Raw genomic sequence first — 15278 nt, 5'->3', positions numbered from 1 at the left:
ATTGTCAGGATTGATATTACTTCAAAATTTCTCCTCTTTTCAAACTATCTAGAGGGCCTTATTCCAATTTGCGTGGAACTGCCCAGTGAGGTCCCCCCCAGAAGGCAACATAAGCACCTCCAGACTGGTTTCGGGCGTTAGGCCTCGTCAGTGAGGTACAGATGGATCCTGGGTGACAACGAGCAGGGGACTCATGTCTGGACATACCTAGATTGTCTTCTCGGCGTATAGACATACCGGCCTCAGGTTTCTTGTGTTCTATTCTAGAGGAGCTTGAACGGCAGTTCTGAATGGACAGTTACCATGGGGAACAGGGTCAGTACTTGACTGCATAGAACAGGCCTCTGTCCAGAGTGGCACAGTGGGTGAAAAATAAATGGGTTGTACTGCTACTCAGAGCTACTGCTATTGGTTTATACTAATTGTAAGCATTCCTCACATTGACTGTTTTGTGTTTGATGTTTTGCTTGGAGTGGCAAAGTCTATGTCCAGACTTGAGTCCCTTGCGGCACTCTGTAACAGTATCCAATCTATACCTTACTGAAGATGCTTAGCAAGACCGAAATCTATCTGTAATTGCTTGAGCTTCTGGAGGGGATATTGCCGGGAAGTTCTGTTCATGTGTGCTATTCACAAATATTTTGAGCTGCCATTGGAATTTAGCAAGAACCTTCCTTTTTCATTTGATGCAGCATAATTTGCATAGCTTGTTGTTTAAAAAGTCATACTCAGGGATTTAGGGCGAAAAATGAGCTTGTTGGCTCTCAGAAGTACTGCTGTCACCTGAGCCACACTGAGGGCTAGTTGGCTTTTTACGTGGCTCCTGTTACACCCAATAAGTGTACTGTGTAAATGAAACCCTAACAACATACACAGGGAAACCAGGAACGTAGCTTTCGTACCTAAGGGTTCAGCTACCAATAGTGCAGCAGAAGGAGTGGCACTGGGTCATGAGTTGGAGATGTCGACTAGACACCAGTGTTATCTGTTTTTTTTTGTATTACCAGACCAAGGACAAAGGCTTATTTATTTAGCTTGCCAAAGGGCCCATTGCACCCTTGTTACGTCACTGCCCCTACCAGCATGTTCAAAGAAGATGAGTACTGCCTTTAGCAAAGGTATGAGTCACCTCTTCCAGTAAAAGAAAAGCAAGCATTGGCAAAGCCAATAGGTCTTGCGTAAAAGACAGCTGTTGGCTTTGGCAATGTCTTTTAGCAATGTTGTACAGAATCACAGCTGCTGTGCAGCATGGCTGAAAGTAAAAAAGTGAACCCCTGCTATGATGTGGCCAGTGCTGCCTGCGCCATAGTGCGGGACAGGCAGGACCGGACTGGCTACTGGGCAGTTGTGTGTGCTGCCGTGCTGGGGGATAATTTCGTTGATGGGGACCTGCGTGTAAAAAACGAAATTCGTTTTGCTTTTTTTATTTCAAATCGCACGCAGGTCCCCATCAACGAAATAAGCCCCCACCACAGAGAAATTAGCCCCTAGCTCGGCAGCACACACAACTGCCTGGTTGCCAGTCCGGCCCTGGGGACAGGAGGCAGCACGAATGGAAGAGCTACACAGACAACAGAGGGTGTGGGGAAAAAGCGATATGACGTTTCCAGAATTGGCTACATCATAGCAATTTCGTTTGTTTACTTGCGGGGAAGTAGGCAAAACATACGAGTCAGGGGGCAACACATACAACAGGGTTGGAAAGGACGTTTATAGGAAGAGGACGGACAATGTAGGGTGGAAGGAGTTGGATCAAGGGACATATTGGAAGGAGTGGGGGCAAGGAACAACACGCAGAGTGGAAGGAGGTAGGGCGGGTAGAGGCAAGCAATAACACAGACAACAACGAAGAGAGAGAGTGCTTAAGTGGGGGAAAGCAAAACAGACGAGGTAGATAGGGAGAAACACGTAGAGATAAGTAAATGAGGGAGCCAGCTAAAAACGACATACTCTGGTAGAGTGCTTAAACACATAGGAAAAAGTAGCACCTAAAAAATGAGCAGTGGAAAGAAACAAGTAATGTGTCCATGCTCCAAGGGAGGGACAAACACACTAGGAGGAGGGAAGCTTCCAATAGCTGACCAATAAGAAGCAAACACATATGAGTGACAATGAAGCCAAGAAATGGTAAGCAATGGGTGGCCTCTAAGCACACTGACAGAAAATAAAAGGTCCCGAAGAGACAGTGCATGCGCTACCTATGCGAGAACTAAAAAGAAGCAAAGGCACAATTACACTGAAGTGCTGTCTGATTCCCTGCTCTCTGCTCAGCTCATTTGTGAGCATTAATTGTTCCTGTGAGTGAAGGCAGGTCAGACAAAACTTCAGTCCCATCACCACTAGCAAACAACAAATTCCATATACTTGACACTGCAAACACTGCATCTTTGACATATTGAATAACAACATTTGAGACACCAATTTATGTGGCATGAAGATGAGGATTGAGAATTCAACATCTTTGATTCTTCACTAAGTTTGGCGCCTTCCTTGATGGAGATTTGGAGGCTCAGTAGCAGAACTGATACACAGACCATTACTCGTAATACAGTCTTCACCAAATGTCCAAGCAGCCTCACCCGCATTCCTGAAGATAAAGTACCCCTAAATCTTGTCTCCAATGTGACACTTTACCAAGTCTCACAATCGCTCTGTCATCCATGGCAGTTACTCCTGAATAAGGTATCTGCCCACATTTACAAGCCACAAAGAAGCACAGAAGTAGGTAGGTAAATAACATTTTGATGCCCTGCTGCAATCCCAACCCACGTAATGTTTAACCTCCAAGGGAGTGATCTATACAGCCAGTGGGAGTTAAACATTATTTGGCTTTAGTGGCTAGATTTACTCTGGAACCCCAGGCCGATGTCTCTTTTTGTCTGCTTGAGAGTGTGGAGGGGAGGAAAATTGTTAGCCAATTACGTAATCCAGTTCCAATGAACCAAGACTTCGAAGAATCACAGACTCCGTTGCAAAGTTTAATATTTTTTTTTACAAAGCCAAGAACAGTTGGACATACAAACACCACAAGACAAGGGTGTAAAAATACATTGGAACTAAAACAAATCCAAACCTACGCGTGAAGTTAAGACAGTGCAGCATGCACAGAATAACCAGTTCCAAAATAAGGACACAGAAAATGACTGCTCCAATATTAAGAGTCCCCTTCATTGGAGGTTCGTAGGTAAAAACCATTAGTCTGTCCCTACACTACCACTAACGTGACATCCCTACTTAGTGTTTCCCTAAGGCAAGTTCTGTAAAGGTGTCTGCAAGTGAAGGCTTTCTAAGAAGACCATTCACATTGAATGGGTCAAGTAGCATAAAGCTGCGGAGCTCGTTCTAAGAAGCTCCCTTTCTCATAGCAAGGCAGAAGTCCTCGGACTCTGTCCCTAGTCGCAGTAGATGAACCTGTAACAAAACCATCTCATAATGCTCTGCAACATCACCCCATCCAAGCTAGCCACCGAACGAGGTAACGTTCCATGCGGCAGCGATGCTCCCAGGCCTTGGCTCGATAACCTTGATTCCCAGGCTCTCTCCATGAGAAAGAACACGTACCACATTATCAGCATTGCCACTCAATGTATCTTCTCCTCCCTAAGCCTAACTCCTAAAACAAAGAAAAGCATACATATAATTTTACCAGCAACCCTAACACGAGAGCAACCAGGGAAATACAATGTAGGCCTACAGAATTCAGCCAACATAAGAAATGACATATTTTTCATAAAGCTAACAAATACGTTTACATTTTTACTGAGCACGTTCAGTTAACACATTACCTAAAAATATTAACTTATATTATTATTTAACTGCACATGTGAGCCTTACATGTTAATGTTTTCATCCAACCAGATGTAAGTCCATGTTGATTTCTTCGTGTTTACACTGAAATATACCTAGCACTTCACTTTTTAATTACATTACGTGATCTAATGACCCAATGTTAACACAATAAAGGATTATATGTGGGTGCAAACAACTCATGATTATAATGCTCCCCTACACATTTCAGAACAAGATCTGTGCTCTATCATGACAAAGCATCAATTAGGCCAGCGGCAGCCAGTAAATTACACTAGAGTTACTTGGAAAACAGTTTGTTTTTGATTTCTATTACAATAGTACCTAACGTTCATGCTTTACAGCCTATTTCGGCTTTCAAACACAAACTCAAGAACAAAGTAGCACAATTACCCTACCTGTAAAGACCTCACCAGGGTTTCTTCTTATGACCTACATTGGGCCTTCAATGGATTAGATTAGTCAATGGGTGAGTAGCCTGTGAGAGAGAAATTACGTTAGGCATTCAATGATATATGTGCCTGAAAGTGTTTGGAATGGCTCGTGAATGTTAGGGGTATTTGGGGACACGAGGGGTGCATCATTAAAGGCTGTTGTATACATAGAGCATGCATTCAAAGTAGGAATAACCCAAGGTCCATCTGGAGAATGTGTAGTAGAAAGGGCGTGCACGTGGGGTATTAAACTGTCGTTCTTGATAAGCACAGGAGTGATTTGTATCTCTGGATAGTGTAAGCGCATGGTTTGTGTCGGAATGATGCAATGGATCTGGCTTGATGTCTGGACTCATGAGCCAAGATGGCGCACCGTGGCATACATCATGATAGAACTGCTGACGCTTAGGGAGGGGAGAATGACGTGAACATACATCAGCTCTTTATCAGATTACATGATTTCACTTCCCTTAAGTAATAAAGGATGTTTTTGCAGGTTCCACAGTCTGGCATCCTGACTGCAAGCTGACCACCAAGGCCGAAGAAAAGTTACGGGTAAGAAAAAAGACTGTAAGGGGGAAGCTACCTTAATTCCAAAAGCACACGCGCACACACTGTACATCAGATTACGTTTTGCAGCTTAATGTGCATAGCATTGCAGGATGAAATACATGTGTGATTAGGCACAAGGGTCTAATTTAGCATGTTGTTACATTAAAATTATTAACAGTATCTAACCGTACAAGCAGTCTTTTACATATAGGGGCATCCAATCAGGGTCTGTTTTCCGACATTCATAAATAAACAGCTTAATGAGCATGGACCATTCAATGGACGTGTTGCCACTTTCATATATTGCTAGCTACATGCAGATACATTGTGTGATTTAAGCTTACTGTGAAATATGTATTCATGCCAAACTTGTTGACTTGAATATCCATGAAGCGACTTAAGATGTGAAAAAAATATAAAATCATAGAGTGTGAGATAATTATATACCTCATGGGATAAAATTCAAGATATTTTGGCGATGGAACATGACGAACAATAAAGTACAAGGACAGCTTGTGAAGCAAATTTTTGAGTGAGGAGCAACTATGTGTTCAATCCATAGAGCTGTTAAAATAGGGCACAATTTGCTTGAAAATGCTAATACATTAAATACAGACACCAATGACTGTAGGAAATTCGATCCCTACATATTTTATGGATACTATGATTCTCCAATACCACTTAATGATGCCAAAAATTCGAGAAAGTATATCCACTCATATAATAATATATATAGCAATGTATTATTATATGAAGATTATCAAGTCAAACCATCTTCTTCTGAGAACAATCAAACCAACGTAAGCAGAGCTCGATTTGTTTCATAAGGGTCTACACAGATGGAAAACCCTGTGGCCAAACACCACAGCATAAGATAGAAACAATATGGGGTCACTTCACTCATTATGAGACATACATGTAGATGAAAGACGTTCACCTCCAGGAGGCCTCTTCTGTCAATGATGGACTTCCAGCCAAATACAATAAGCTGGCGTCAGGTCGAGCGCATGACCTTCTCAAGCTATATATAACATAGCACATCTTTACATAATAAAACTGCAGAACTCCATCCCCACTACGTATATCAACCACTTACTACCTACTCTCAACACCTGTAATAACATGGCAGATATACACACCTTGAAAGCACTCTAAGAAATTATAGCTAAGAAATTATAAATAAATAAATGAGATAACAGGGATAGAGAAGTACAGGATCAGACCCAAAGTAATCTTAATGGAATGGAAAGAATAGTCCTGAATTATCTTGCTAAAAACTGGACTATTGAGATGAAACTCATTGAAAAAAAAAGGGGCAACCACTGTTCTCCTGAAACCGGTGAAACTGGCTAGAGAAATTGCCAACAAAAGGATGTTGAGCACAAAACTAAAACTATGACACTTCATAGACTGTATTATCAACAAAGCTCTCGATTATGGCAAAATGAATCGAAAAGTACACACTCGTCTGAAAAAAGTAATCTTTAAGTATTATACATAAGGGCAATAGGAACTATCCAAGACCATGAAACAGCTATTGTTATGATGTGGCAGAAATGTGGTACACTTATTTTTAAGCAGAATGTTGTATCTGCAGTCACTCACCTGTTCATCAACAATATAAGAAAACTGGGAACATTTATTAATGGCACAAAAGATCCCAACCTGAAACTCACCATGAAATAATGCAGATACCCTGATTTTGTGAACTTGAATATTTATTAATATCATTATTGTGCATGGCTCCCACTTTTCGGCCATCCGTTCAATTTCTTGACCTGGGCAGTATTGTGAAAAATATATCTATCAGGCAGCAGATCTTTACAATCATTTCAGACAGAGATGTATCTATACATGCATATTTAGATATCAATGCACACATACAAAGTCAGAGTCAACCATTTTGACCAACTGACATTGCTTTGCAGTGAAAGGTAGTATTACAAACTAAAGTGTGTGGCAAGGTACAGTGTTTGCTTTTTCTGTGTCATCTCCTGATACGTTCAGCAGCTGTGGACCGGTTTAGGGCTTTCAGCTCTCATTAGCCAGGATAGCTTGACTCCAGTGGTATGGAGAGCACAGGACCTATGTCTGGGCATACCCGTCCCACTCGGGGTGACAAATGCAAAAAGAACAATTGATGGACAGAATGCAGAACAATGTCATACATTCACCCCAGTACAGATATCTGGGCCTAAATCCATCATTTTTTTGCTCACCATTCTGCCGCAGCCCTAACACCATTTTCGAGGCACCAATTCTGCCAGTGTCTGGAAACCTACTGGGAAACACTACAAGATAGTGCTCAATAAAATGCAAACAACACACATACCTCCAAACTTCGAGATAAGCCAGACCTCTCCATCAACGGAAATGGCATGCTTCGCACTCATTCTTCCAAGCCTTTACGAAAGCGACCACAAAACCTGCTAACATGTTCTCCAGCACTATCCTAGGTCTACAGACAGCTGGTAACTATAGTCTCTTAAATTATTCCTCTTCACCAAATCACAACATAACTTCATCATCGAAAAGTGCATAATTAATTACTTTAGAATCCCAAAAGTTCATTGAAAGTAGGCAGGATAAATGAATGAATCACCATAAAGGCCAGGACGTTGGAGATATTCAAATTATATTTAAAAATATTACTTTTAAATGCCCACATGGTCTACCACGCCACCATAACCTGCATAACATAATTTCAGGAGTCTATCATCTAAGCATATATTTACTAACCCCGGGCGGGTAACTATGCTCCTCCAGCGGAGTTTATGGAGTTTTGCCTACTCCGCGATCCGTTGCAAACGCGGTGTTCAGGCAAAACTGCAACTCCTTTGTGGATCGTAGTTATCCAGACCCTCTACCTTCCCAAATGAATTAAAACTAATTAAAAGGCACTTACCTGCCCCGTGGCTACCTCCTCCTTTACATCCCTGCTCTCCTGCCTCCTCCTCACCGTCCTGCTTCACAGATGACCCCCATGTTGTACGTCTTGTGAGTGCGTATGCGCGCGCGCAAGACGTACAAGGTAGGGGTTATTAGTGAAGCAGGACGGCGAGGAGGAGACAGGAGAGCCACGATATAAAGGAGGAGGTAGACATGGGGCAAGTAAGTGTCTTTTAATTAATTTTAATTATTTTGGGAGGGCGCGGAGCATAGCGAAGTTCCACAGAATAGCTTTCTAACTCCGTGGTACTTCGCGTAGAGGCACTCCTCCTGCTCCGGTCAGGGTTAATATTTACTTATTCCTGTTGAAGTTAGTAAGAATAGCTGTGTGCTGCAGTGATAATATTTACTCAGAACACAACTGTTTGCTCTCCTTCCCCTGATTAAAAAAAATTGATAAATAAGGAAGTAAAAGCAAAACACAAGGATAACTTTTTTCTGAGACTAAATGCATCACGGAAAGGCCTGCTGATCTCATGTTGATGCAGGCAGCAAAGGTGACATTTTTCTACAATGTAGTTGGTAACCATGAGGGTTATGGGTATTGTAGAGGCGCCCTCCCCATTCCTTGTAGAGGCCTCCCTATGGTTTTGTTTCGCCACTGGTAGAACCTTTTAATTAAATGCCAATAATTCTATACCGATCTATCTTCATCATTGCTTGTGTGCTGTAGGCCACTATGTCCATTATAGAGGTCTCAGTTACTGCACATTGCACATTCCAGAAGCGGCTCCCACCCTGCCCATCGCAAGGGCTGAAACGCCACCACCTTGGTATACTCCCTATAACCTTACCTACTGTCGAATTTCCCCCTTTTTCCGTGTATCCATGATATCTTGATGATCTAATATGTTACATTACTCCATTTTGCATAGTGCTTTACTAATTATAACCACCCTGTGCTGACTTATAGAACCATCCATGATAAACTATTTAGGGAAAGCCATGTTTTAACTATTTCCAAAAAAGCACTCAGTTGTGTTGTTGTTTAGTCCAAGAGTACTGTATACTGTTCATCTGGATCTTCAATTTCTAATCAACCTGTCTAAGGATGCCTTTTCTTCTGTAACTTCTGCAGCTCCCATTGTCCTTTCTAAGGCTTTTGCTAAAAATGGTCTGATCTATATACCTGCACAGTTATGCACAAACTACAGTACTCATTATTAATAACTCTAAATGGCCTATAGCAAATGCAAGCATCCAAACCTGAAAAATAGATTCTGTCTTATTTAGTGTGATCCAGGCACCAGGGTCTTTGGGAAGTCCCTCCCCCTTTCAGTTGGCAAACTTGATACCAAAGAAAAATACACCATATTTATTGTGTAGACAGAGGCCAGACTATCTGCTCTCCTGCCAGGAAACATCTGAACACTGTGCAGGAAGAACCTAGACATATGGGTATTTTATAAGATCCAGACTTTCCTGCTCTGTCTTGACTTAAGCTTTGAAGTTTCACTTCTTCCTCTCCAGGGTGCCATTGTTAATGTTTATCTCATAAGTAGAGAGGTACATCTAAGTTCAAGAGGTGTACCGGAACAGGGCTTCCAACAAGTCCTACTATAGCCCCTTGTTTGAAGTGGAACACTTGAATGTATTTATTTGGCTCAGAAAAGACTTAACAGGAGCATTCTTCCCCTCCTCAGGTGCTGAGGAAATGTGTGTTGGAACTGCCAGGTGCTTACCTCATTCCAGAGGAGTAATCCAACACCCATCCCTAGGAGCATCTCTGCTCTCTTTTCTCTCTCACAAACATGACTACAGAAAGAGCTCAAGTAGGAAGTAAGTTAATTGACCTTACTCCTGTTGCAGACCATTCCGAAGTGGAGGAGTAAGGAAAACCTTTGTTGGCGGCTGGGGGTCCTGACTTCTCTGGCATCACTGAAATCCTTAACTAAATGGAGGAGCAGGTCCATCGCAGAAGGACACTTTAGGAGGCAATAGCAACAAACTCAGAAAACCCATCTGGTTAGCTATGCACATGCTTGATGTTGGGTGTGGTATTGCTAATCCAATGGATTCTATTGTCTGAACCTAGAGAAGATGCATACGTCTCAAATTCACTTCTCAACTCAGGGCCTCTCCATTTTAACACAAATCAACTCTGATGGTTTCGAACTTTGTTCAGCTACTCTTATAGGAATGCCTAGACTTTCCTTTTCTGTGTAGTTGCTCTTGCAATTTTCTGTGTTTCATTCATTGTGGTTTCCCCATTTCTGAGTAGTGCCAGACTCTCAAACATTGATTATTCGGTCTCCCACATAGGCATGGGAACTGAAGACATTTCTATCCTTAAGGGCATTCCATGCCTTTCTTTCCGTCTCTCAAAATGTGAATATATTATGATTATGGGAAAATATCAGGGCTTCAGATGTTAAAGATGTTAAGCATGAGACCACAGTACTCTGATTGCACATATCCTTAAGTGAGCCTTAATGCCATTCCCACATAAGAGACCATAGGACAATGAGATATTCAATGCTGACAAGGAGGAAGTCACATAATGTCACACACATTCGTATCACTGGCGTAATTCCAAGATGCTTAGGTCGCAAAGGTACCCACAACCCTGTAAAGAGAGAATCAGAGTGAAGAGCTAGACCTGGTTTTCCAATAGAAATAGATGTTCAGAAGCTTGGCAACAAGTTCATGTCTCTTCTAGGTGAGTCCTTCCAATCTGTACATACCTCATAATTCATTAATGGTGTTGACTGTATTGGGAGTGGGGTGGAAGCATCCAAATCTATGTATGATAAGGACGTACAAGGGAAGGTCCGTCAGCCAGGAGATGGATGAACGAATTGCAGAAATGGGCTCGGAGTGAAGGTGTGGTCAGGTTGCGACAAGCCACTCGTACAGCAAATGAAAAGGCCCTGGAAATGGCGAGGGCCTGGCAGACAATAGAGCAGGCACTAACGGACTATCTGACTGTGGAGGAAGACTAGGGGATGATCAGTGTTGGAGGTTCCATGAGACGCGAAGATATGCATGTATGGATCCCTCAGGTAGTACAGACTTGACTGAGAATACATGGTTATGGCCCACATCAGCAGTAGTTGAGGGGGGAGGGATAAGGGGAGGGTTATTGGGGTTCTGATACAGATAGTGGCAGGATATAAGCAGCAGCTAGACTCAGGTATGGGCGACTGCAGGAGCCCTCGTGGAACAGATCTTCCACAAACGTGTGGATTAGTTAACTGTTGAGAATTCAGAGATCTAGAACAGGGGAGCTCAGATGTATGAGTAGCTGGAGCGAGCCGCATTGGCTCTGACATTATTCGTTATTTCTGGAACACTGTATTCGGCCGATTGTATTGGGAAGGGGGGTTAGTGCGTTATAAAAAAGCAGATACTAAATTGTGTTGTTGGCCGAATACCTTTCTGAGGTGGTTTCCTTGCTATCTCTGACAGATTGGGCACGAACGCCGCCCGGCCTCCGGGATGTGGGCTGAATGGCTGTGTGCAATTTTGTTACTGAACTGTGCCCTATAATGATCAAAGGTGGGAAGGTCGACTTATTTCAATGCTTGTTTGTGAATCTGCAATAAAAATATATTTAAAAAAAATAAATAAATAAATAAGGACGTACAAGATAAGATGCTAGAATTCCAGAAGGCCTTTATTAAAAAGTCCATTGAGAGAGTACTTGATCATAATACAAAGGGTTATTCTGCCAAAGGATGTCTGTGACCTAGTTGGCATGGAGCCAATGTGTCCTCCAGGCTCACCTAGGGCATGCAGAATATGATTGTAGTGTATGTGCACCATAGAGTTTATCAGTATATTAGTATAAATCAAATATATATATATATATTTTAAACATAGCACACAATGCTCGTATTGAGGTACACTATTTGTTTTCCTCTGATAAGAGCTTTGAGCTGGAATGTTAGAAGGTTCAGCCAACATGTGCTTCATCCTATGTGGCATGTCTGCCTAGGGCTTTCTCAAGGTTTGGAGATTCTTAGAGTCAGACTTGCAGGATACTGGTCCTTTGCATACCCTACATAAATGTGATGAGCTCAGATGCTAAAGGCATTTAGTCTGTGTCAAGATACGGTCTGGCTCAGACCTTGTGCTTGATGCATGAACAGCATTCTAAATGATTAGAGGAAATGTCTTGCTCACAATAACAACACAAGGTTTTAATTCACTGCAAGATCATGATCATGGTGGACAGGTTGTTCACTACAATTGAATGACTGAATTCAACTGCCACTTTTGCTAGCAAATCTGTAATTTCTAACCATGATCCACACCTAATAGCACTCAAGAAACAAACCTTCCACCTTGGGCTAGTACAATTTTCAGGCCATTGCCCACAAGCAAAGGAACCAGAGAAAATCACCATATGTCAACGCCCTAAACATGCTTATTTACTAATTAGTTTGGTTCTCTTTGTTGACTTTTTCTGCCAAACTTCTGACTTAGTGTTCACCTGTCTAAATCATCTGTATCATTTTATTGGACTCTTGCGACTTCGCCTCAGTGTTTTGTCTTTGGGCTCTGTAGACTATTTGTGCTTCATTTGCTGTTTTTGACCTGAACATATTTTCCATATTTCATCCCTACCTCTATCACTCCTGCTAGTTGGATGCACATAAGATTTGCTTAATTTCACGTGAATACCGGTGGTCCCTGCTGTCCTTAGTATTAGGGCGCACACCGTACCTTTCACCTCTTTGAACCCTAATACAAGCATCAGGAGTCTTGTAATTTGTGAAACAAGATGTCCAATTGCACTGTTCTTTGATGCCCCTATCTGACCCTCATCTGCTTCAAAAGGAACTTGCAGATGTCTACCTGAATCCTCAGAAAATTCTGATGGCTCAATGACATAGACATAGATTTGAAAGGGGGTGACAAGACAGTTTCTTTTCCACCCTATTTATCCATACCAAAAAAGACATGCTTATTACGCCAAATACCTAATCTTTTTTAGGCTTATCCAGTACTTACTGTGGGACAAGTTTGAGTTGGTGTCCAAAATCTTGGCCTTCACTCATCAGTTATGCTCATTTTAGATGAAGGTTGCTTTCATTCACATCCCTTTTTGAGTAAGCTATAGGAAATGCCATGGTTTATGTTAGACCTGGGATTTTTGGCGTGTTTTCCCCTGTCTTTTTGCTTTTGACCTTCTGTTTTTTACTTTGTGCTGCATTTCGTTTAAGCTAGTTTTAGAACTCTGGGCACTTTACCACTGCTGATCAGTGCTAAAGTACAGGTAATCCCAGTGTAAATTATCTCTGTATATGGTTGTCCATGATTGGCATATTTGATTTACTGGTAAGTCCCTAGTAAAGTGTGCTGTGTGTGCCCAGGGCCTGCTACTAGTGGGTCTGCAGCACTGATTGGGCCTCCCACATGAGTAGCCTTGTAACCATGTCTCAGGCCTGCCACTGCTCTGTGTGTAGTTTTAAACTGCTATGTACACCTGGCAAGTGCAACCATTTGCAAGGCCCAAACCTTCCCTCTTACTACATGTAAGGTACCCCTATGGAAAGGGTGCAGTGTATGTAAAAGGTAAGACATGTGTTGGTGTGCTTTACATGTCCTGATAGTGAAATACTGCAAATTTTGTGTTTCACTAGTGCAAGGACTATCTCTCCCATAAGTTATCATTGGAGCTGCCTTGTAACATCTTACAAGGGTAACTTTCGATTGGGAAGATATAGCGATTTGAAGACTGTGCTCCCTGAATTAAGGGTTTAAAAGTACTTATTTTAGTGTAGTTGGTTTTTAAATTCCATGTTTGAAAATGGCACTTTCAGAAAGTGGGCATTTCTTGCTTTAACCATTCTGTGTCTCTACCGGTTTGTAGAATCAATGTCTGGTTAGACTGACAGGGGCTGGTTTGTGCATTCACTCTAGACAGTCGCACAAAGAGAGCTGAGGTGTGCCCTGCCTATCCTGATGGCCAATTACCAAGCTGATGGGTCTTCCTGAGCTAGAGTGGTGGGAGGTATTGTCACTGAGACCTGAATAGGGCTGTGCCTCTCCACTTACAGTGCTGTCTGTACCCCCCTGGAGTGTGTCTGGAGCCAAGGCAGAGCAAGACAGGACCTTGTTGACAACAAAGACATTTTTGAAGTATACCTCCTTCAAAGGTCAAAAGGGGTATAAGTATTGGACCTGTAACCCCACATCTTTGGAGCGCTTTTGGACTGAGGACTCTGCCAAGACGAAGAGCTGGAACAACTGTGAGGAGGGACTGCCAGACTGACGTCTTGTCCTGCAGTTGCTGCTTCTGTCTTGGACAGTGAAAAGATTGGACTTTGTTGTTTTTGAGCCTGCTTGCCGGGTTTCGCCAAGGGCTTGTGTGTGCCAGGGTCATCAAAGAATTCACCTACAGTGCCTGGACTCCATTGCTGGGAGTCCTGAACCTGTGGTGCCTATCCCAGTTCTGGGCCACTGGAAGTGTTTGCTGGGCTGTAACTTCAAGAAAAAAATCCCTGATGCCATCATCAATGCCACTGCCTGCACCGAAGCCGTGGTCCCCACTCTTGAGAAGCACAACATATTGACCGCAACACCATTGCAGCCCTGGTCTCACTGACGATGACCTTTCACACCGACATGGATGCCGCTGCCTGCACAGTGGTCTGTGGGCACCACTCGACGCATCGCTCCAACCCACCTCGCAGCTCCTGGTTTCCTGATGCCGGGGCCATCAATTTTGACCTCATCCAACGACACCGCTGCCTGCACTATGGTTGAGGGACCGCTTCACATCGCAGCCCTGGGTCTATTGACAGCAGCGCTTCCGCATCGATGCTGCACCGCTGCCTGCACCGAAGCCATGGTCACCGCTTGTGAATAGCACAACGCATTGACCACAATGACATCGCTGCCCCAACGCCTGCCGACGCCGGCGTTCTGGACTCCGACATCATGAAGATTGATCTGCAACGCTTGTGACTTCAAGGTCTTCATGCCTTCTACACCAACCTGCGGCACTAATGCCCGTGATGACTCACCGCCTCACTTCACCGCAAGATCTCTGAGGTCTATTCAATTTCCAAGGTACTGTTTGCGGGTCCATCCCAATGCCCTAACCGGTACTCGACTCCATCGAGATCAGACTGAACTGTGGATTTTGTTTGTCACGATGCTGTGATACCGCCGGTTGATGCTATCGACTTCAGGAACTGTATTTTGAAGATTATTCTTTTATAAGTGATAGCTTTGTGAATCTATGTTGGATTTTTGCCATTGTGGTCTTGTTTTACTTAGATACAGATTGGCTATTTCACTAAACTGGTGTGGTGTCCTTTTGTAGTGTTTTCACTGTGTTGCTGTATGCTTATGAGAAAGGGAATATCACTTGTCTTAAGAGCAGGCCAGTAATCCCTTTGTTACTCTGCTTTCTCTCCATAGTCACACGTTTGCTCAATGGAAATGCCTATTCAGACATATTTCTCCCAAACTGCAATAAACCAGCTTTTAAATTATCCTTGATACTAACTACTGTTCTTATTCAAATTGCTTACAAGCCAGTCTGGGATACAAAGCTTTAGGAATATTTGGTAACTACCATGT

General features: G+C 42.8%; 1 protein-coding gene across 16 annotated transcripts in view; it reads left to right on the top strand.

Annotated features, from left to right (window-relative positions):
• ABLIM1 (actin binding LIM protein 1) overlaps positions 1 to 15278 on the top strand; it is a 670048-nt gene that overhangs the window by 550803 nt on the left and 103967 nt on the right. For all 16 annotated transcript variants that reach the window (XM_078643885.1, XM_078643875.1, XM_078643872.1 and 13 more), the window contains exon 8: positions 4738 to 4796. In XM_078643885.1, coding sequence (XP_078500011.1) covers positions 4738 to 4796 — 59 coding nt within the window. The remainder of the gene's footprint in view (positions 1 to 4737; positions 4797 to 15278) is intronic.

Source organism: Lissotriton helveticus, chromosome 5_1, assembly GCF_964261635.1.
Source record: "Lissotriton helveticus chromosome 5_1, aLisHel1.1, whole genome shotgun sequence".
Classification (NCBI taxonomy): Eukaryota; Metazoa; Chordata; class Amphibia; order Caudata; family Salamandridae; genus Lissotriton; species Lissotriton helveticus.
This window is presented reverse-complemented; position numbering and strand designations above follow the sequence as displayed.